The sequence below is a fragment of the Chlorocebus sabaeus genome, chromosome 1 (genome assembly GCF_047675955.1).
Source record: "Chlorocebus sabaeus isolate Y175 chromosome 1, mChlSab1.0.hap1, whole genome shotgun sequence".
Lineage (NCBI taxonomy): Eukaryota > Metazoa > Chordata > Mammalia > Primates > Cercopithecidae > Chlorocebus > Chlorocebus sabaeus.
The window spans coordinates 114,460,465-114,484,860 of NC_132904.1; the positions used below are offsets into that span (position 1 = coordinate 114,460,465).

The 24,396-nt window shown below is 41.0% G+C and overlaps 1 protein-coding gene and 1 long non-coding RNA gene across 2 annotated transcripts in view; one reads left to right on the forward strand and one right to left on the reverse strand.

Annotated features, from left to right (window-relative positions):
• Positions 1-1,832: 1,832 nt before the first annotated feature.
• MPZL3 (myelin protein zero like 3) lies at positions 1,833-23,632 on the reverse strand. Its single transcript, XM_008021047.3, has 6 exons — positions 23,302-23,632; positions 12,231-12,397; positions 9,079-9,289; positions 7,461-7,626; positions 5,487-5,550; positions 1,833-1,941 (listed from the first exon to the last, which is right to left on the reverse strand). The coding sequence occupies exons 1-6, from the start codon at positions 23,372-23,374 to the stop codon at positions 1,915-1,917; spliced, it is 708 nt and encodes a 235-aa protein (XP_008019238.1). The 5' UTR covers positions 23,375-23,632; the 3' UTR covers positions 1,833-1,914.
• LOC119618304 (uncharacterized) overlaps positions 23,338-24,396 on the forward strand; it is a 28,252-nt gene continuing 27,193 nt past the window's right edge. The window contains exon 1 of the long non-coding RNA XR_012094699.1: positions 23,338-23,431. This is a non-coding gene — a long non-coding RNA (uncharacterized lncRNA). The remainder of the gene's footprint in view (positions 23,432-24,396) is intronic.

A 24,396-nucleotide genomic window follows, 5' to 3' on the forward strand; every position in this document is an offset into this window, starting at 1 on the left:
TGTAAACTGCCGGTCCTGTCTTTGCCTCTTCTACTTCCTCACATGACCAGAGTCAAATCACAATGTCCTTCAACTAACCAGATTCACTAATCTGTGGACTAGGTTAACAGAAAAGGCCACGCCAAATCTACGAGACAGATCTAACAACCCAAACTTTTAAAATTAGGTCTTTGCAAAAAAAAAAAAAAAAAAAAGAAATTGAGAGAGAGAGAAATGATTTTTAAACTAACATATACAGTCTAAAGTGTTGTAATATGGAAACTTCCTGACCAACTAATGAAAAACCATGATAAGGGATCAACCTATTGAAAGAATAGAGACAAGTGAGGGGATAATTTTTGTCTCTCATAATTGAGAAGTAAATCCAATCGCTATTACAGAGGACTATTTATATATGCACTATCCATGTTTACTGATATGCTATATATATGCCTTAATGGCTTATAAAAAATCCTACATAAATTAACATTTGAAACAAGTTGTCATAGCAGAATGGAGTAACCTGCTATAAGGCACTGAGAGAACAGAAAGGATAAGTATGTTATGCACAATCTCACTTCCTCATCTCAAATATTTTGTAAAAACCACTTGCAAATACCATAGTTACTCATAGTTGGTGCATTTTAGAAATCAACAAAGTTTTGAAAGACAATACAAGTGAAAAGATGATCTAATTGCAAAGAACTCCTGAAATACTCCATAAGCCCCCACTAAAAACCTGTAAAGAGTTTTTCTTGCCTCCGACCTGAAAAGTCAAGAAGAAAAGTTGTAGTTATAAGACAATAAAACAACAGGCCAGGCACAGTGGCTCATGCCTGTAATCCCAACACTTTGGGAGGCCGAGGCGGGTGGATCATGAGGTCAGGGGATTGACACCATCCTGGCCAAAATGGTGAAACTCCACCTCTACTAAAAATACAAAAATGAGCTGGGTGTGGTGGCGCATGCTTGTAATCCCAGCTACTCGGGAGGCGGAGGCATGAGAATCGCTTGAACCCAGGAGGCAGAGGTTGCAGTGAGCCAAGAATACACCACTGTACTCCAGCCTGGCAACAGAGTGAGACTCTGCCTTAAAAAAAAAAAAAGAGAAAAGAAAGAAAGAAACGAAGGAAGGAAGGAAGGAAGGAAGGAAGGAAGGAAGGAAGGAAGGAAGGAAGGAAGGAAGGAAGGAAGGAAGGAAGGAAAATAACAAAGACTCCTTGGCCCAAATTATACCAGCAAGACTAAATAAAATAATTTTTCTACTTCCTGATTCCTTTCCTTAACTGTAAATTGATGACATTGTATTTAATACTTTAAAAACCCAGTCAAAGCAAACCAATGACTTGATCCTACCAAAACTCTAAGGAAACTAAGGCTATACACCCTAAATTATCCAAACACAACTGAGGTTGAGGTGATTCAACCAACGAGTATATGCCCTATACTAACTCACAGCTGAAAGTGTACATGGAGCAAAAAACAAAGAACACCTATCCCAAGCAAACATTTTGTCTGGTGACACGTCAGGAAATCATAAGCTCCACTTCATTTAAAAAATTATTTTGGCATCAGCAGTGTGGCAAACATTCAGGATTCTCCTTCAAACAGTTGGAAGAAAACATGTAATACATTCCAGAGCAAAGACAAATCCAAAAGTATCTTTTTGCTCAGGAAGATAATTTCTTCATTCAATTACAGCATAATTTATTGAAAGTGGAGTCATGAGTCTCTTATGAGAGTTCTTGAACAGTTTATAAATACAAGAACATTTCTTCAATAAATAAGTGGTTCCTAAAGTGTTTACTGATGATCTCCAGGATTGTCCGTCACTATGGTCTAGGCCAACTCTACTTCTCTGACAGGCATTAGCTGCCAGTGGAATGGGATGTTTCCTGTTATTAGGTGACTCTTCTTATGTCATACAGACTTTCATCAATATGTCTCTTCATAGTCTGAATCCTGGAGGGAGAAAAACAGTAGGTGTGAAACACAATTCCAGAGTTGGAATTTAGGCAAAGACCATGTGTTAGGATCCTCCAGACGGAATCTGGCTTGGGGAGACAACCACAAGTGAAATGCCACTGACTCAACACACCTAAATTCCCCCACGGAGCTTCATAGGACCTCAACGTAATTGGTGTCTATTGGGCGAATTTCTGCTTTGAAGCCCTAGTGGTTTCCTTTCCCTTGAATATTTTTTAAAACCTCAACACACAAGAAAGGATGCCTGTCTACAGCACCGTTTCTTAGCAAAACAAGCGTTGGTGGAATCACTCCAGCGATCCTCTCCCCACTCTCTTACAGAAATGTGCAAAATTGTGGTTAGGAATTTAGACTAGGTGTCAGTCTACCACTTAGTTCCACCTCTTGCTGGCTGGCTGTGTGACCTTGGATAAAGTTATTAACTTTTCTAAGCCTCAGTTTCCTCATCTGTAAAATGGGGATAATAAAAATACACTTCATAGAACTGTTATGAGAATTGAATGAGGCAATATATGTAAATTACTTAGCACTGCCGGGCACTTCGTAAGCACTCATTCAAGACTAGCTCCTGTTACCATTATTATTATTCATACTCACATTTATTACTTCTAACTTCCAGTGGGCCATTAGCACTATCTGGTATACCATATTTCTCTAGTCTATTCATTCTCCTTGATGACTATTTCATACCCTTCCCTCTTTCCCCAAACTTCTAACACCTCCTCTTCCCATCATTCTCAGCTGACGGCCTTGCTTTCTCCCATCACTGGGACTAGAGAAGCAATCAGTAGGGAATTTCCACAAGCTCTATCACATGTAGCCACTCATCTACATCTGGACCCATCTATTTGGCCTTCCCTATTGTTCTTATACGCTCTCCCTGTCTTACTTTATGTAAGGTGAACATCTCCACTTACGCACTAGATCCTGGCATTACCCCAGCAATCCTCTCCTCTCCCTCTTGCAGCATCAATTTTTCCTTCTCTACTACATAATTCCCATCTGCATACAAATGTGCTCAATTTCTCCCATCTTAAAAAGAAAAGCCACCCATGACACTGCCCTCCACATATTGCCTGTCTCTCTGCATCCCTTCATAGCAAAACTCCTTGAAAGAGTTGTTTATAGCCACTGTCCCAATGCATCTTTCTGCAATCTTTCTTGACCCCACCCCAGACAGGTTTTCATTCCCAATATTCCACTGAAGCTCCTTTTGCCAAGGTCACCAATGACTTCCATATTCCAAAATCATCCAATAATCAATTATCAGCTCTCGTTTTACTTCACCTGACTCCACAGCAAACAATACAGTTGATCACCCTCTAGATCACTATTTCCTAAAATACTTCTTCACTTGATTCCCAGGATACCAAAATCTCCTGATTTTCTTCCTACCTCACTAGTCACTCTTTCTTAGCCTCTTTACTAATAAGTCCTCTTCATCTTCCCATACTAGAAATCTTGGAGGGCCCAGGCTCCCTCCTCTGACCCCTTCCCTATCTACATTCATTTCCCTGGAGGAAATGTCTCTATCAGTCTCCATCTGCTAATGGCTCCTAAATCTCTATCTTCAGTCTAGACCTCTCTTCTGAACTCCACACCCACAACTGCCTACTCCACATATCCACTTGGAAGTTTAGTAAGCATTTCAAACTTAATATGTCCAAACCCAACTTCTGATCTTCCTCCTAAAATCTGATTCACCCACAGACTTCCACATATTAGCAAATGGTAACGCTATTCTACCAGTTGCTCAAGTCAAGAATCTTGGAACTATCCTTGAGTCCTCTCATTTTTTCATATATAAACGCAAAAGCAGTAAATCCTTCTGGCTTTACCTTCAAATTATAATCAGAACACAACCACTCCTCACCACCTCCACCACCACCACCCTGGTTCAAACTACCAGCATCTTCAGCTACCTGGATTAATGCAAATGCCTCCTAATTGGACTCTCTGATTCTGTCATTGTTCATTACCACCCTTTCTCAACACAAAAGCCAGAGTAATACTTTTAAAATGGACATCAGTTGATAGTGCTTCTCTTCCCAAACCCTCCAATGGATTCCATTTCATTGAGTAGAAGTCCAGGTCATTATAATCAACTACAAGGTTCTATAAGATGTAGCTGCTGCGTTACTTCTCTGATGTCAACAAATATTATTCTTTGCCGTGCTGTCTTCATTCCTGCCATACTGCCCTCTTGTTACTCCAAGAACATGCCAGTCATGGCCCCTCCTCAGAGCCTTTGCACCTGTCATTTCTTCTGCCCGAAACGCTCCTCCACAATAGCCATATGGCTTGCTTCTCTCAGGTGTTTGCTCGAATATCTTCTCACTGAGGTTGTCCCTAACCTATTTAATGTCACACTCCCTATCCAGCCATCCCATCCCCCTTTTCTGATTTTTTTTTTCCATATCATTAAGTGCTATCTCATATACTATATATTTTACTTATTTTTAAAACTTTGTGAGTATTTGTACCCCAATTCAACAGAGTCTTAGAGGATGAGAAAGTTTTCCAGGCAAAGAACATTCAGTTCTCAGAGGGTAGGAATTTTTGTCAGTTTTGTTCACTGCTGGTTCCTAAGCACCTAGAACAGTACACATGGCATGTGACAGATGCTCAACAAACCACTGTTGAATGGATTAATATCTGAAATGTGGATAACAACCGTATGAACATTAACTTATTTTGTGTTCTCAAAAATATTCGAGCCTCCAAAGGTTGGTATTAGGTCCTCTGTACTGGCAATACCAACCTTTCTCTCATCGTCCCTTTGATACTTAAGTGCATGAGACAAACAGAAACAAAAAACACTGCAATTAGTCATCAAGCCAAGTGTGAGCTTGGCAATAAGCAAACAGGAGGCAATGATAGGTATGTATCATATGGGATCAGAAGTTCTTTATGACCTGTTTTCAACTGCACCACATCACAGAGTCTTCCCTCCTGCTAGGATCCTAGGACATCCACCCCAGCCTCCTAACTGGACTCTCTGATTCTGTCATTAGTCACAGCGAGTACTCAAAGCAGGAGGGATGACAGCCTTTTGACATTTAAATCAAAACTTGGGCCTTCCGGGGTGGTATTTCTTATTGATAAAAGACATCAAGTTACCTAAAAGGTTATATCTCCCTAACTCCCTGAAAAATACTATGACTCAGTGGAAAAGTTAAATTCAGGGTTGGGTCCAGACAGTCGAAGTCTCCTAGTATGAATTCAGTGGCACAGGACACTCCTGTTTTGGGATTTTCTGTCAGTCAGTAGAAACTACTCTACGTGGTCCCCTTCCCTAACCTAAGACTACCATTTTCTGCCCATGAGACATGAAACAAATCATGGTTAGAATTGGTAGGGGTCCCCTGAGTCCAAAATGCTTTGAGGGAAGATGCTGGCTCATATCTTGCTGGGACCTAACTGCATATCCTCTGCGGCGTCTGAGGGCATAGGATGGATCCTCTTAGGTAAGCAGGAAAGTGGGACATCAGCAGTAAACAGAAGGAATGGCATGCACTTACCAGGCACTCAGCGCAATGGACACAGAACCTCGCCATGCAAGCATCTTCCTCCTCCTGATCAGTGCTGTAAAAAGAGGGCAAACCACATCTGAATCACCACTATCCTCAATAGAGTAGAGCAGTTAAAAGTACAGGTGTTGAAATGAGACAGGTCTGGTTTTAGATTCCAGCTCTTCCACTCACTAGCCGGGTGACTGGGCAAATTATTTAAGCCCCTGTTTCCTCATCTATAAAATGCACATATTGGCCAGGCGCATTGGTTCATGCCTGTAATCCCAGCACTTTGGGAGGATGAGATGGGTGGATCACCTGAGGTCAGGAGCTCGAGACCAGCCTGGCCAACATGACAAAACCCCATCTCTACTAAAAATACAAAAATTAGCTGGGCAATGTGGCACACACCTGTAATTCCACTTACTCAGGAGGCTAAGGTGGGGAATCACTTGAACCCAGAAGGCGGAGGTTGCAGTGAGCCGAGATTACACCACTGTACTCCAGCCTGGGTGATAGAGTGAGTGACACTCCCATCTCAAAAAACAAACAAACAAAAAGATGCACATATCACCACCCACCCTTAAAGCATAGTTGTTAGGAGTAAATAAAAAGTAAATACATGTGAAACACATACCATAGTGCCTGGCACATAATAACTGCTCAATAAATAACCACTCATTCAGAAGCGTAGGGAGCACTGACAAAGTCTCAACATTGTGCTAGCCTAGAGGTAAAAAGATAAATAAAACTTGGGGCTGTAAAGAGCTCATGATGAGGGTGAAAGACCTGTTACAACTTAACAAATATGTTATAATGCAGTGTGATAAGGGTTTTAATAGAGTTAAGGTCAAACTGCTACAGCAGCAAAGAGCGAGGAGTGACTAATTGTTCCCTGAGGACTCAGGGAAACTCAAGAGAAGGGGCTATTTCAGCTGGGTCTTGGAGGATAAGAAAGTTTCCAGGCAAACAAGAGAAGGAAGGAGGGCATTACCAGCAAGACAAAAGGCGGGGTCTTAGAGGATGAGAAAGAGTTAGGAAAAATATTTGACCTAAGTATAGTATGTTAGGGCAAATAAATAAGTTCATGGCAGCTGGGACATGGGGAGATGTCAGGAAACAATGTGACTTAGAGTAAAATCATAAGGGGTTTTGGATACCATGCTTACAAATAGACATTAGCATTTTTACCAAGAGTTCTTTGCTTTTTTAGAGCCACAGATTCCTTGGAAAGGGCACAGGATGCTCTCTTATTATTGAATAAATGCACACACACACATACACACACACACACACACAGAGAGAGAGAGAGAGAGAAAGAGAGAGAGAATTCTGGACCTTCTCAATGTAAGACTCCCCACCACTGACATGGATAATGGAGAACAGGAGTTTTATGTAGATTTTTGTTTTGATTTCCTTTTACTACATTTATTTTTAGGGAATATACTGGATCACGGCTGCTCACTGGCAGAATAATGTTTAATAAATCTTTTTGATAACCACAATCCATGTAGCCCCTCACTTCAGAACATATGCTGACCAAGAATAGATCTTGCTTATTCAAATTGCTTTTGCCCTCCACAGCTATTCTTAAAGCCTCTCTCATTGCTCAGGCATTTTCTATCAGGAAACATCATCAGCTCAGTGCCAAATACAAGCAGAAGGAAAAATAATTGACCTGGAATTGAAAGAATGAAACATCAACTTCAGAATTTATTTAGACCATGGCACTGTACAATCTGACATCCAAAGCAGAAGACTAGGACCATATATCAACTCCCCCATCTCTCTCCAAATTAATATTCACACACTTCACTTTCAACCTTCCTTTTGGCAGCCCTTAGCAGAACTATTCTCTTTGAAAAGAAAGTTCACCAGCAGAACTAAACTCAGTCTAGAAGAAAGGAAGGTGTGGATGTGGGGGTCTGGGTAGGGCGCTAAGGAGGAAACAGGCTTGCTGCCCAGGGCTCCTGCTGGACTTACTCATCTGAAACCTCAATAGACGACTTCTTATAGCCAGACCTGCTCCTCTTCTTCAGCCCGGCAGCCTTCCTCCCCATTCTCACCAGCAGCAGAGCAACTACCACGGCTGAGGGCACAAAGACAAGGATGGAAAGAAGGGCCACAGAGGAAAGCATGGTGCCAAAACCTAGAGGTGGAGAAAGAGAAGGTAAAAGACAGGGACGTGCAAATATGCCTCCTGTGACATGAGAAACTAGGTTCTACTTTTGCTCTTATATTTGTTCTGATTACAAAAGTAATAAATCATTGTGTAAAAGGTAGAAAATACACAAAAGTACAATGAAGAATAAAAATGTACCCATGATCCCAATCCTAGGAAGACTTTAATATCTACCCATTTAATCTTCTTCTGGGGTACTGGGTATGGGGTGCATGGGGGGCATATATACTTTTAAGTATGGATCATATATTACGTATTATTTTTAACCTCCTTTTTAACTTATTATATGATAAATAATTAACAATTCCTTCCAGATGTGATGTGGAATGGCTGCATAGCATTCTATCATATTGAATAATTTATAGAACTAATCCTCTAATGCTGGACATTCAAGTTGTTTTGAATTCTTAGAATCTATAAGTCACATTCGGATGGCCAGACTTGTACATAAATCTTCATCTTTAGCTCTAATTCCTTAAGATGAAATTTACAATGGAATTACTAGATCAAAGGGCCTAAACTTTTAAGGCACCTGATTCATACTACCAAACTGCCTTCCAGCAAAACTGTATCATTTTCTTCTTCTGCCAGGAGTATGAATGTGCTCATCTTTGAAACCTACAAGTTATTACCTTTAAAAGAAAAGAAGAAAAAGCAAGAGAGAGAAAGCAAGAAAGGGAAAGAGAAGGAAGAAATGAGAGAGGGAGAGAGGAAGGGAAGGAGAAAAGAAGGGAAGTTGGGAAGGAAGAAGGAAGGAAGGGAGGGAGAGAAGGAGGGAAAAAGGGAGGGAGAGAAACTTGAAAAAGACTTGAGAAATGATGACAAATCTATAATGACCCATAATGTGCCTCTAAATCTTTGGCTCAAATCCAATTAAGGACTAGAATGACCACTTAATCGTCATCAGGGAATAACATAGAAAAAAAAATCAGTACTTAATCTACTCTCCTCCTGTTTCACGGCAAAGGGAAACTACTGTTCTTTGCAACATAAAAGAAAAGCACTACCTCTCATGGTTAGAGGGGGTACCCTTTCAAGACACAGGCAAGAACACTATCTCATAACTGGGAGTATGAACATGCTAGGAAAACTGGAATCCTTCCATTTCACAGAGATAACAACCCTGTATTTACTCAGGGGTTTTCTATGCATTCCACAAGAACTTTGGTTTTAAAATTTTTAAAAAGGGTAATGGAGAAACTATGACAACATCTGAAGAGGAAATTCAGTTTTCAAAATAAAGATTAAAAATTCACCCCAACATACATATTGGGATGGCAGAAAAATTACTTTGACTCAATGATTTAATGACCCAACTGGCTTACAAAGATAGACAGCTTTGTTTATCATCGAGCTCTCCAGAAAGCACCACCGCAGTCACAGAGCACTGCAGAAGAAGGTTGGTGGCAATGAGCTTACCCCTTTCTGTGACTGTTAGCTCTGTCATGGGAATATTATGGTGCACATCTGGGGGATTCTTCACAGCACAGCTGAATGTCCCATTGTCCTTTATGGTAGGGTTGCTTATACTTATAGATGCATCCCCTTTGTATACATTTCCAACCCAGGAAATCCGATCCCGAAATGTGCCTGCTGTGGTTGGGTACTGGAAAGACTGATAATGAAATATCTAAGAAAGCAACACCACGAGAGAAAAAGTTAACTTGGAAAATGCAATGAAAATATAAACCTCAGTAGGTCCAAAATAAAATACAACTGTATAATGGTGTGGTTTTTTTTTTTTTCATTTGGGCAACTTTTTATGCTTTTTTAACCTCCATCCTATAGGTTAGTAAAACTGATCAGAAAAAGGCCCGACGAGACACTTCTGGGATCCTAATCCTTGAATCGCTTCTAAATTTTCCCTGGAACCCTAAAGTAATAGTTCTCAACCAGAGGCAATTTCACCCTCCAAGAGATATTGGCAATATCTGAAGACATTTTCAATTGTCACAACTGGGGAGATGCTACTGGCATCTAGTGAGTAGAAGCCAGGGATGCTAGTAAACATCCTACAATGCACAGGACAGCACCCACAGTAAAGAATTATCTGGCTCAAAATGTCAACAGTGCCAAAGTTGGGAAACTTTGTTCTAAAGTAGCATCTCATGTTTGAATAGCACTCGACAGTTTGCCAATAATTTCCACACATTTACTCACTTGAGCCTCACAACTACACTGAACTACATGAGGCAGGTATAATTATCCCAAACGTATAAAAAGGGAAACAGGCTGGGCATGGTGGCTCACGCCTGTAATTCCAGCACTTTGGGAGGCCGAGGTGAGCGCATCACTTGAGCTCAGGAGTTCAGGACCAGCCTGGCCAACATGGTGAAACCCCATCTCTACTAAAAATACAAAAATTAGCCAAGTGTGGTGGCATACACCTGTAATCCCAGCTGCTTGGGAGGCTGAGACACGAAAACTGCTTGAACCCACGAGGCAGAGATTGCAGTGAGCCAAGATTGTGCCACTGCACTCCAGCCTGGGCGATGGAGCTAGACTCCACCTCAAAAAAAAAAAAAAAAAAAAGGAAAGAAAGAAAGAAAACAAAGCCAAACAAAAGACTAAGTGAGTTGCTCTAAGGTATACAACTAGTAAGTGACAAAAGGGAGATTTTTGCTTGTTCTCAAAGGAGGAGAGTGTAATATAATTCAGCCTCTCTCAAGTTATCTACCTTGACAATTAATATAATCCCTAAGTCTAATACGTGATAAGTACTCAATGAATATATGTTGAATTAAAACAATGCTACCTAGGACTTGATCAGACATTTCATCGCCAAAAGTCTAATTATCAGACACTTATCAAAAACCTTGATTAGACACTTCATCACCAAAAGCCTAATTATACCTGGGGCAGGCCAGGCAGGTATTACAATACAATATGACTTATGCAATATGGCTTATGCAAAATACAGGCTTTCCTCTTTCTTTGTTACTTGGTACCTTCCCATTTAGGAACCTGGGTGTTTACAACCACTGAATTGCCCAATTTTGAAAAGCAACTTCCCAGAAAAGATGCTGACTCACTTATTTGTTCATTTGTTCATGCGTTTATTCAACAAATATTTGGTGCAGATTTCTAATGTGCTCGGCATTGTTAAGCAAAAGGAAACGGTAGGAGCCACACAGGCATAGTTCCTACTCTCATGGAACTTACATTTAGTGATAAAGACAGATAATGAGAAATAATAAGTGTGTTGAACATTTCAAATGGGGAGGTAAAGAATCCCTACCACTAATTATCAGCATCAGTGTAAAAGAGTTTGGAACTCCTTATTGACAAAACACGGCCCACTGTATATCCTCGAGATTAGTCTAGCTCGTAAATTCAATGTTAAGTTCATGAAACTCATATCCTTGCTTCTTGATTAATCTGACACAATCTTGACTGACTAATTCCATGACTGCAACATCATGTTATGTAACTTTAATTCCAACTTGTATGAGTTTGCTGATTTTCTGACCAGTCTCGCAGAGGGCAGCACTAGAAGAGAGCTGCTGTTTCTCACCCAGGAAGCTCCCCATTGCTTGCTCTGTCCTACTTTTGACCAAGGAGGCAGAGCCAAATAAGGCCAGCCACAGTTTCCTGATCACTCGGAATCAAGTGAACTATTTCAAGTCTGAAAAAAAAGTGGGAGGGGAGCATGAATACAGCCTAGCTTCTTTCACTGGAGTCACCTACCTAGCCTCAAGCTATGTGGCATTCTACAATGGCTCCTAACACAGAATGCAAAGCTTATTTACACAAAATCAAAGAGGACATTTTTCCAGTGAAGGAAACAGGATAAATAAATTAACAATACTTAAAAAAATACAATCTTCCATACAGCTATGACATTCACATTCTTGAATAACATCTATCCTGAGCTAAGGATACTGCTGGAAGCTTAAAGAGAAAAAAATTTTATAGCATTTTAATCTTCAATTAGACACCTACAATGCAACTTGGACCATAAATGTGTTTTATATGTGTGACGAAGGTTTATTACTTCCAATATTGCAAGACCATCTGTCACCAACATCTGTCACCAACACGAGGTGCCACCATTTCCTTCAAAGGCAGCCATATAAATCAATGCAGATGTTTATACACTGGAAAAAAAGTGTCAAGATAAATCCACAAAGCACAAATATGCAAAGAGATACACCCACTGAGACAACTTAATACGACAGAAAATGAGCAGCCTTAAGAGAAAGGACATCTGTGACTGGACCTATAGAATTTTTCTATTCAATTGTCCTGAAGGTACCCTTCTTAGTACATTAAATCTGAAAATGAAGCTATGAAATAATGCAAAAAGAAACAATAAAGAGGAAAAAAAATTAAACCACATTTCCTCTGAGTTTCTGACAGTTTTTTTTCCTGCAGCTTATTGACAGAATTCTTACACGGGGCCCTATGTGACCAAATGAATGTCATATAGGATAAAAGTTCATCTATCTCTATTAAAGTAGAAGCCCATCTTCTACTCTGAGATGAGATGGCCTCAGGCATGCCTGTGATTTGCAGTAAAACAATTCCAAAACCGTTGACCAAAGGAACGTTCCAAAAAAGTACACACTTACTGATACTGTGCGGCTGCTGCTGGGAGGGCGATATGTCCAGTCTATGGTAAGCTTGTCAGTGACATCTGAAGTTGACTTGAAAGTGCATTTCAGCTTGATCTTTTCTCCAACATAACCTCGGACATGGGCATCTGCGTGAATCTCCAAGGAAAGGACTATATAAACACCTAATCAAAGCAAACCCAAACACTTAAAATGCATTCATGTGGGTGGAATATACAGATGTGAGCAAACAATTATTTTTAGAGCCCTCATCAAAAAGCCAGGGCAATAAATATGAATAAATATCTTCTCAGGCAAGCCCACAAGGGACAAGGAGTTGATAGCCACATTAATCAAAGATAGTATTTTTCAATCATTTTCTAATCTTAAATCATAACTGAAGGCTTGTATAAAAATTTAAAATCTGGTCACACCAGCATTTTCCCAGATACAGGCTTGTGGTTCAATTAGCTACAAACAATGGGTCTGCCCATGGCTGGCTAACAGGCAACATCACCCATCCCTTTCCATCCCCCGCAGACACACATACACACACACACACTCTGGGAATATGACAGTTTTTGTGGTCTAAGGGACTTACTCCAAGTATAGCATGGTTGCATCATGAAGCTACCATTGCCTCATCAACAGCAAAATGAGAATAGGAAGTAAGAATGGGAATATTTATTTCGAATAATTTTCTGAAACTGCCCTCAAGGTACTATCTAGTTTTTCCCTTTTTCTTAAAGCTGGCTGAGGAATCACACATCCATTAAAAGTAAATCATGGGGAAGAAAACAGAATAGGTGAATGCATTCTAGCAAGTAAAAATAAGGTATCATTTTGAAACCCACTAGAGACTTATTTTTTCCAAAACCACTCATGTACCCAAATCTGACAATTTATCTCCCTGAAAAGGGCTGGCACTTTATTCTAACCAGTTCCTTCTGCTTTCAGAGAACAAAAACTTATCTTTCCCTACAGAGCCATATTTTAGGAAATTACATTGCCAGTACTTTGTTCTTCCTGCTTCCTTATCTACCTCGAGAAGCCATGAATCTTCTGGTGGCCAAGACAAACAGAGCAGCAAGACTTCAGAAAAGTGCAAACCCACATGCTGTCCTGAAAATCAGCAGTGCTTCCAGTACAGACAGAACGGTGTAGTGATTGAGCACACAGGTCATGGCTCCTATGCCAGAGGATCTGGGTTCAAATCCCGGCCCTGTTACCTGCTGGGTCTGCAGCCTTAGCAAGTTACCGTACTGCTTCAGTCTCCTCACCCTCATGGGAATGGTGATAATAGTACTTACCTCAGAAGGCCACTGGGAGGATTAAAAGAGTTAAAACACATACCACACTAAGAAGCCTACCCAAACCAGAGTAAGTGCTCAGTGCGTGTTAGACAGTGTCACTGTCATTATTGTCACCTCTTCAGTCCTGCCCACACACTCTCAACCTTTCCTGTCACAGTTATGAGTCATCAGTTCCACTGCCTTTACCTCTGCCAGCTTTGAGTCATTTTTCTTGCTCCTCTCTAGACAATCCAGTCTATTGACATTCCTTTTGAAAGGAGGAGACCAAAACTGAACCCACTAATGAGAACTCGTAAGAATATGACCCATCCCAAAGACGAAGATTACTCCCGGTCTGCCTGTGGCACCCTTTCTGACTTTGCCATGCTAAACCTGTCCTGCCTTCTGTGCCTTTGCAAACGCTGTCCCTCTGCTGGAAAGCTTTTATCCCTCAGTCCCCACTCTCTTAGGCCTGCAATCCTGACCCATCACTGTAAGAAAATCCTTATTCATCACTCAAGATCTAACTCTAAAAACTGGGAGGTGGAAATGAATGGACAATCTACACTCTCCCCATGTCTATTCCTCCATCCTAAAACATAAGTATAGTATAGAGATTTAAAATACAGATTTAGAATTAGCCAGACCTGTACTTGAGTTCTAGGTCAGCTACTTTCTGGTTGTGAGACCCTGATCTCGGTTACCTAACCAGTTCAAGCTTCAATGTCTTCACTTGGTAAATGGGAATAATAACAAGATCTACTTCACTGGATCACTCTGAAGAGTGACTACAATCAAAAATGGTAACTTTTTATTATGATCATGTTGTTCATTTCACAACATGAAATGCTTGGCACAGCAGCTGGAATAAAAACTTTAATAAATGTTAGCTATTATTATTAAAATGAACACCATACATATTCAAAAACTTTCAATAATTTCCTATTGGGCTACAAAATAAAATTCAAAGAGTGGCAATCTAGCCCCACACTTCTGTCACTGTATCCCATCTACTTTCCCAATCCCTTCATCATTACTTGAATGTCCTGCCATTTCCCACACGTACTGCCACTGAGCCTCTCTTTGAACAGCTCTCTGTCTGAAAGGCTCTCCCCACCTCTAACAATCCTGCCTGGGTTGTTCCCCACCACACCACATCCCCAACATTCACACACCTTCAAATTCCAGGTCAAATATCGGCGCCCTTTGCGGTGCCTTCCCAAATTCCCTGATGCGGTTCATCGCCCTTTCCCCTCCTAACACTAGGTACATAATCCTGCACAGGCACAGATGCCATCGATTGCACCTAGTTACACAGGCTATTCCTCTATTAAATGTTAGCACCTTCAGGGCAAAAATTCAGAGGGAGGGGAGCAGGCAGAGAGACACTGAGAGAAACAGGCGGACAGGTCACCAGAAATTCTAGTATAGGAACAAAGCATGCTTGAAAATCATCCACTTTATTCCTATCACCTTTTTTATAGTACATTCAATACTCTTAACTCCCCTATACTCCTATCTTTCCATTTCACCCTTTCAGGAAAAGCTCAGCTCTAGATGACCACAACTGGACTGGGCTAGTATACCCTGAACAAGAAAAATCACACAACTGGACAATTACCATAAGAAATGTGTTAATGTCACCCACAGCTGAGTCCTCGACGAGGCCTGGCAAACCTTTAACTGGCCTTGGTTAGCTTCCCATTCCATGATTCCTCAAGCCCTTGTCATTCTTCCTCAGTCCTCCATGCAACCTCCAAACCCCTCATTCTCAGAAGAAAACGTTACCTCTTACCTCGCCATGAAACTTGAGGCCATATAAACGGCCCAGGCACACACATTCCTGCATCTGCTCCCATCCTTACTTCCAACTGAAAGGACGTGGTTTCCCTTTTCCTATGCAAGGCCAGGTCCTCCGCTCTGCCTGGATTCATCCCCTCTATTCCCTGCTTTAGCAGAAAAACCCTCTTTAGGCCGGGCATAGTGGTTCACGCCTATAATCCCAGCACTTTGGGAGGCCAAGGCAGGCGGATCACATGAGGCCAGGAGTTCAAGAGCAGCCTGGGCAACATGGCGAAACCCTGTCTCTACTAAAAATACAAAAGAAATTAGCCGGGCATGGTGGCACACGCCTGTAGTCCCAGCTACTCAGGAAGCTGAGGCAGGAGAATCGCTTGAAACTGGGAGGCAGAGATTGCAGTGAGCTGAGATCACGCCACTGCACTCCAGCCTGGGTGACTGAGCAAGACTCTGTCTCAAAAAAAAAAAAGAAAAAACCGTTTCTACTGCCTTCAACCCCTCCCCTTCAGCCTCTAAATACACAGGTTTCTCCCATCCTTAAAAACAAATAGCAATTTTAAAAAATCTTTCCTTAACACTGTAATATTACTCTAGTTACCAACTACTGCCCTTTCTCTCCTTTCTAAGCCAAGTTTGTGAAAGAGTAGTCTATACTTGAGGTCTCCATTTCCTCCTTCCCATTCACTTATAGGCCTTATGGTACAACTGAACTCCACTATCACTTGTAGTAAAAGGCATCATATATCTTAAAATTGTAAAATTCAAGGGATAAAAACTTCAGTAGACACTTTTCTATCCTTATTTTACTGGATCCTCTACCAGTGACTAATGAACTTCTCTATCCCAAAGCTTGCATGACAATTATCTCATTCATTCACTCATTCTTCAAACATACATTTATTGAGCATCTGTTTTGTGCCACCCTCTGGGTTTGGAATTAAATGCAAGCAAAATAAATACACTCCCTTGTATACTTGAAACACAGTAGAAGTTTGATACATTAATTAATTAATCATGAAGACAAATGCATAATTACAAACTTGGATAACTACTATAAAGGAAGGAAAAAGAAAGTGGCTACAGGTACGGCCCCTGTTATGTTGGGGGAGAGGAGAGTGGTTAATGAAAGCTTCCCTGAAAGTTACTCTTGAGCTAAGATCTGAAGGAAGAGGTAACAAGGTGAGGAGAGGGAGGGCATTCCAGGCAGAGGACACAGCACATGCAAAGGTCCTGCACCAGGAAGGAGCTTAGTCAGTCAAGGGGCTGAAAAGGAGTGTGACTGCAACACAAAAAATACGAAAGGGAGAGAAAATAGAATGAGATGTGGTTGGGAGGTAAACAAAAACCAGACCAGGCAGGACCTTAGAGATTTGGGTCCTTATCCTTAGAGTAATAGGAAGCCATGGAAAGTACTTAACTGTGGGACTGAACAAGAAGAGACCTGGTGAAATTTGCATTCTTAACAGATCACTTTAGAGAAGACACTTACTTACAAGGAATCAAGAGTGAATATGGGGAAATTCAGCATGTTGGGAGGCCCAGGCGGGTGGATCACCTGAGGTCAAGAGTTCGAGACCAGCCCGGCCAACATGGTGAAACCCTGTCTCTACTAAAAATGCAAAAATTAGCTAGGCGTGGTGGTGGGAGGCGGAGGTTGCAGTGAGCTGAGATCGCACCACTACACTCCAGCCTGGGTGATAGAGAGAGACTTCGTCTCTTAAAGAAAAAAAAAAAATGAATGAGTGAATATGGGGAAATTACTGAGGAGGTTACTATGGTAGTCAAGTAAGAAAGAAGGGAAGTTTGAACTAAGTATGGCTGTGGAATATTAGGGAAAGGGAGATATCAAGGATGACTCCCAGGTTTCTGACTTCCTGATGCCATTCACTGAGAAGGGAAGACTAGAAAAGTACTAGGCTTGGCAGGGGAACAGGAGTTTGATTCTGGATGCATTTAAGGTGCCTCTGAGATACCCAAGGGATAATGTCAAGGGAGTGGTTGGTTTAGGACAAAAGTCAGCAAATTATGGCCCATGAGCTAAATGGAAGCAAATGGATCTAGTAGAAAGGGAACAAACTAAAAATTACTAGCAACTGACCTGACTACTAGCTCTGGGTGTGACCAGATTGGCCTAAATCAATTATGACATCCAATGGTCTTTTGGTAAGCAGCTAAAAAAAATTTACAATGTCTTTTAAAATAAACTTTTATTAGAACACAGCCATGTTCATTCGTTGATGTATTTATCTGTGGCTGCATTTTTTGCAGAATTGAATAGTTGCCACCAGAGACCATGTAGCCCACAAAGTCTAAAATACTTTCTGGCCCTTTACAGAAAATGTTTGTCAACCCTTGGTTTAGAACAAAGAGACATGGGTTACAATTTAAAATCAGAATCTCTTTAGTTTCCCTCCAACCAACTCCACCACTGATTGTGTTACACATACACACACACAGGTACTCACTCACTCTCTGTCTCCCCACGTTTCTGACAGTATGTATCAAATATCCAAGGCTGTTATTTTCTTATCCAGCCTTTAAACACTGGTGTTCCTTAGAGATCCAGCCTGAATATACAGTCATTCAACATGTTCTCCTTGGACAATCCTATTCACTTGTAGATTTAACAACCACTAATAGGATAATGATTTCCCAATCTATATTACTAGCCATGACTTGCCTCTGAGTGTTCAAGTGTTACCAGATATACTCTCTTGAATATCACCACCACATGTCCTCAAATCGAATGTAGTAAACATTTGTTTGTTGCCAGCTCAACATCCATTTCCCCTGATCTCCTAATAATATCCCTTTTTTTTTTTTTTTTTTTTTTTTTTTGATACCTATCTTTTCCCACATAGCCTATCATAGCCTATGAGCTAGGAGGAAGATGACACTATCAGTCAGGATCCAGGCAGGAAATGGAAGGCACAATCAGTTGAGATTGTGAAAAGTGTATGGGCCACTTTTCTTTTTTCTTTTCTATTTTTTTTTCAAGACAGGGTCTCGCTCTATTGCCCAGGCTACAGTGCAGTGGCGAGATCTCAGTTCATTGCAACCTCTGCCTCCCAGGTTCAAGTGATCCCCCACCTCAGCCTCCCAAATAGCTGAGACCACAGGTGTGTGCCACCACACCTGGCTAATTTTTTGTATTTTTGGTAGAGACGGGGTTTTGCCATGGTTACCTGGGCTGGACTTAAAACTCCTGAGCTCAGGCAATCCTCCCACCTCAACCTCCCAAAGTGTTGGGATTACAGGCATGAGCCACCATGCTCAGCCTAGGTCACTTTTCGAAGGGACTTTTCCCAAGGTTAAGGAAGCTGACAACAGCACAAAGCCTTTACCATCCCCAGGTCTGAAGGGCAAAGGGAGGAAATGGTGTTACTAGATCCTGGTAAGAGTGGGAGCTGTGGGCTACCTGACAGTGGCTGTTGTTAGAGGGATACAGGCACTACGGATCATGGCACCAAGAGAGGGAGGGAGCAGGAAATACATACCCTGATCTTCTCTCTCCTGCCCTCCAATCTCCTGCCAAAGCCTCCGGTTGGCCAAATCTAACTGGAAACCAGAGGAAGAGAGCCTGAATGATGTACTCTATACAGTCAGCTTTCCAAAGAAAGTAGAGTAGAGCAGAGAACGAGTCTGGTGGGAGGGGAGAAAACTAAAAGTAAACAGCAACTGACTTTACTGCCAGCTGAGGCTGACTCGGATTTACCTAAACCAATCATTACACCTAGTGGTGTACTGGTAAACAGCAAAACATTTTTACAAAAAATAAAAAGCCGCCGGGCGCGGTGGCTCACGCCTGTAATTCTAGCACTTTGGGAGGCCGAGGCGGGGGGATCACAAGGTCAGGAGATCGAGACCACGGTGAAACCCCGTCTCTACTAAAAATACAAAAAAAAATTAGCCGGGCGCGGTAGCGGGCACCTGTAGTCCCAGCTACTCAGGAGGCTGAGGCAGGAGATTGGCGGGAACCCGGGAGGCGGAGCTTACAGTGAGCCGAGATCGCGCCACTGCACTCCAACCTGGGCGACAGAGCGAGACTCTGTCTCAAAAAAAAAATAAAAATAAAAATAAAAAATAAAAAATAAAAAGCCCCAGATACACAGGGTTGGACAATTTCTGTGGTGCAAACACTCCTATCATGGTCAATTTCAAGCTACACATGTTAACTCCCTAATGCGGACATAGGAAGAGATGTATTAATATTTAATTGGCTCTCAAGAGCCAATTAAGTATTAATACACCCCAATCATATCCTCCCAATCACAAAGATAGGTTTTGGGTCAATATGTGATCTAAGTTAATCCAATCAAAGCGAGTTTCAGAAAACCTGCTTTGAAAGTTATTTAATGCCCTCCACCCCACGCCTGCCTTGTTTATTTTTTGTTTTTTTGAGATGGGGTCTCCCTATGTTGCCCAGGCTGATCTTGAATTCCTGGGCTCAAGTGATCCTCCCATCTTGGCCTCGCAAAGTGCCGAGATTACAGTCATGAGCCACCATGCCCAGTCCTCCATGCCTTGTTTATGCTCCTTTCTATGTCTAAAATTTTCTTCACTCCCTATCTCTTACAAACTTATTCCTCTTTCAAGATTTAACTTCACCTCCAGGAAACCTTTCCTTTATTCTCATGCCAGATCAAAGCATCTCTTCTCCATCCTCATGGTTTCTAATGCATTTATCTCTTGGTATCAGACTCCAAAATCATCTATTGACTTATGTCTTCTCCAGTAGATCCTGAGCCCATCAAAACAGAGCCTAGTGTACTGTGGATGTCTAGTAATATTTATTCAACTAGACCAAACCAACAATGGTTTCCTTTTTTTTTTTTTTTTTGAGACAGAGTCTCACTCTGTCACCCAGGCTGGAGTGCAGTGGCGTGATCTCAGCTCACTGCATCCATGGATGAACTAAACTATTCTATACTGTTAGACATCAGGGTGTTGACTCGTTTTTGGGGAGAAAGGATAATGATGGGAAAGAAGTACAAAAGAAGGCTTTTGGAATATGAGAAACATTCTATATATCCTGATTTGGGTGCTAGTTACCCATGTGTGTTCAGTTTCTGAAAATTCATTGAGCTGTATACACTTATGACATGTGTACTTTTCTCTACATATATTATACTGAAATTAAAAAATGATTTAAAACCAATAGATGTAGGATAGTTTGTCTCTTCCACTCATAAAAAAAAAAAAAAACCAATCCCACATTAATTCACTCAGAAATGTCCATCCCAGGCCTAATGCCCTTATCTCTTCATCTGAGCAGAAAAGCATTCTTGCCAGGTAAAAACAGCCAACTATAGAAACATTCATAAGAATTAACAAAAACTGTTTGGGAGAAAAACAAGAAAATCATATTTTAACATAAGTAATTTTACACATGAAAGAATTAAACATGTCAATAAAGCCCCCAATCTTGTATGCCCCATTTTCTAAAATATAAATCTACTGATTTTATTCATATTGCACACTTAAGTAAAAAAGAGAAAAGTTTAAGAACCCTAGGTCCCCTAGTCTACCATTTCTAAATACTTAGATAACTGATATAGCAGGACCAGACTTATAACTTAAGGTGAATTCAAATAATCTAATAATTTAAGTGGCCTTATCTTTGAAAACAAAAGGCAAATAAACACTAACATGAAACCAAACTCTACCACATAAGATTTAAAAGACCAAACAAATGGATGAACCTTGAAAACATGCGAAGTGAAAAAAGCCAGTCACCAAAAGCACACATTGTGTAATTCCATTTAGTTTATTTATTTATTTATTTTTTTAAGGCAGGGTCTCACTCCATCACTCATGCTGGAGTGCAATGGTGCAATCCCAGATCACTGCAACCCCCGCCTCCCAGGTTCAAGTGATTCTTCTGCCTCAGCCTCCCAAGAATCTGGGATAACAGGGGCATGCCACCACACTCAGCTAATTTTTTTTTGTCTGTGTGTGTGTGTGTGTTTGTGTGTGTGTGTGTGTGTGTGTGTGGTAGAGACGGGGTTTCACTATGTTGGCCAGGCTGGTCTCAAACTTCTGACCTCAAATGATCCACGCACCTTGGCCTCCCAAAGTGCTGGGATTACAGATATTATTCTATTTATATAAAATGTCCAGAATAGGCAAATCAATAGATACAAAAAAATAGACTGGTGGTTGCCAGGGGTAAACAGAAATGGGGAATGAGATGTGATTGTTAATGGGTATCAGGTTTCTCTTTGGGGTGATGAAAATGTTCTAAAATTGATCGTGGTAATGATTGCACAACTGTGAATATACTAAAAACCATTCAATTATGCCCCTTAAGAGAGTAAATTGTATGGCATGTGAATAATATGATAAACCAGTTGTTTCTTTTTTGTTTTTGTTTTTTGAGATGGAGTTTCACTCTTGTCGCCCAGGCTAGAGTGCAATGGTGAGATCTCAGCTCACTGCAACCTCTGCCTCCTGGGTTCAAGCGATTCTCCTGTCTCAGCCTCCTGAGTAGCTGGGATTATAGGCGCCCGCCACCACGCCTAGCTAATTTTTTTTGTATTTTTTAGTAGAGACGGAGTTTCACCATGTTGGTCAGGCTGGTCTTGAACTCCTGACATCAGGTGATCCAGCTGCCTCAGTCTCCCAAAGTGCTGGGATTACAGGCAAGAGCCACACACCCTACCACCAGTTATTTTTTAAAAGGCAAAATATCTATTCCACAAGTACACAGAGATCGTAAAATCAACTTTTAATGTTTCATTGAATTATATGATCTGCTGGACTTGACACATGCTTTTCAAAGCAAAATGACATTAGATTTAAGAAAACACCATTTCCAGATTTTTTTTCTCAATAAGACAATATTTGAGTATGTCGTGTGTGTGTGTGTGTGTGTGTGTGTGTGTGTGTGTGTGAAAGAGAGAGAGAGTGGACTGGGTGTATTAGGAGTGACGGTAGGCCAGCCTAAATACCATATGGCAAAGTAATTTAGCTAAAAAACTGGAGACTTATGATGACACAGGCAGCTGGGAGGGATCACGGGGTGTGCTGGCAACATGAATATTAGTCACCAGTTAAAATAAAAACTTTCCAGCCTTATCTGCTAAGATGTAGGACACCTGAAGTCTTTACATTAAAGTATTTATATTTATATAATATTAAATTTATCTTTCAGAAATCCCCATTACCCTCAAGGAAATTTTATAAAGCTAGCAATTCACTCTAATGCTAGATATACTAATATTTTATTTCCCAGGAAGGCACACATACATAAAATCCAGGAAATGAAAATGAAGTACATTAAAATGAAGGTAATTAGGTTGAACTGAAATTTATGCAATTTGAAAATTATATGAAAGCAAAACTCACCTAAATTTTAAGATGTGAATGTCAAGTGTGAATACCCTACTTCTGATACTACTTAATCGATTAAATTTTAACAGAATTAAATGCTCTTTCTTGTATTAAAAAAGTTATTAAAATGCTAAAGTAGTTGATTTTCATCAATATGCTTCTCTATAATGAATCACATCACATCTCTTCTGTGACTAACAAATATTTCATTTTACAGACCACAATAATCGCCTACAAAAAATAAAATTACCAACTGTCATGATTTTGTTTCCCAAAACTACTGGGACAAACTACTGAATGCTAGAACTGTCATTTTTCTAATCAGGGTATACAGCGCCCAAAGCACAGCAGTCAACCTCATCACAAAATAACACCGGGTGCTCCCAAAGCCAGAGCACTTTGTGGTTCCATCAAGTATGCCATCACCAAACTACAATGACAGGTCACGCAAGGTGGAAAGCTCCCAAGGCTCAGAAAAGGACTGACAAAATACCAACTACCCGCAAAGGTGTGGTGATGACATCGTCCCAACGTCCCGCTCCCTCCTTTCCTCCCAGAGCTATGCGGGGGCTTTTCGGAGACCCTCCCCACCCGGAACCGGAAAAGCGACCATCTTCCCTAACCCCCCAAGCCGGAAGTGGAGCGTAGCTAGCCGGAGCACTCACCCTGGAAGAACAGGACGCCGAGCAGAGGGAAGAGAGCGCAGCCACGACCTCCAGCTGCTCCGCTCTGCTGCATCCCGGCAGCTCTCCAGATGCTTGCACACCTTGTTTACAGCGCCCAGTAACGACACAGGTAACGCCGGAAGTGACGTCAGGGCAGGGGGCCGAGAGACAACTTAAATGGCGATCCGAAGTTACCATAGGAACCTGGCTTCTTTCCAGAACCACACCTGGTTTCACTGACCAGCGATTCATTAACTTTCAGGCGGGAGCTAATTTTTCTATTTTGCTTGAAAAGGAAGTAGGCTACAGACTTTAAATATTTACAAGTTTGTTTTTGTGGAATTCTGCAGAACTAAATAATTTTGATGCTCTGCATGTCAGACATCGTTTTTTACGTCTCGAGATTTAGTTGAAGGTTCTCAGAATACGCTCCCGTAAATTTAGAGTTCAGAAACACCTGGGAGATCATACAGCATAGATAAATATATATTAGGCGCTGGTAGTGATATGTGCCACAAGCCTCATTGGTTGTTGTCCTTTTTAGGGTAACTATCACAGCATCCAAAATTGGGGGTTTATTAAATTACTTTTGGCAGTGGCAGTGATGATCAAATCATTATAGCCTGTATTAGAGGAAAAGGAGAACTGGGATTTGTGTGTCTTTGGTTGGAAAAGTAAGAAAGTTATGTTATCACAGTACTTGAAGTGAGATGGCGTCACATACTTCTGAAAAAGAGATGGTACAATAAGTACACTGCTGTAATAATCAGTAAGCCTCTTCCCTGGAAATAGCCACGTGTCAATGAAAGCAGGAGGAGAATAAAAGTATACTTTCGCTTTGGGAAAGAATAAGTTTCCGTTTTTCAATTTCCATTCCTTTACTAGACTTGAAAGCCAGTAGTTTTCCCTATTAAAAATGTAATGCAAAGTATTAAATATAATCTTTGATACTTTTCTTTGAAAGAACGCTCAAACTAAGTAGTGTTGCTATGCCCAATTCCCAGGTACCCAAAGCAATGTGAAAATTCTGTGGAAATCCGTATACTTCTGTTCACCCAGTAGAAACTAATGTATCCATTATTGACTTGCAGGTTG

Bases quoted from the DNA above. Each gene is read 5' to 3' on its own strand.
- MPZL3 (XM_008021047.3), bottom strand. From the start codon at position 23,374: ATGCAGCAGAGCGGAGCAGCTGGAGGTCGTGGCTGCGCTCTCTTCCCT. The intron at 12,398-23,301 runs GTGAGTGCTCCG...TGCTTTGATTAG, and splicing joins CGGCGTCCTGTTCTTCCAGG to GTGTTTATATAGTCCTTTCC. The intron at 1,942-5,486 runs GTAAGTGCATGC...TTCTCCCTCCAG, and splicing joins TCCATTGCGCTGAGTGCCTG to GATTCAGACTATGAAGAGAC.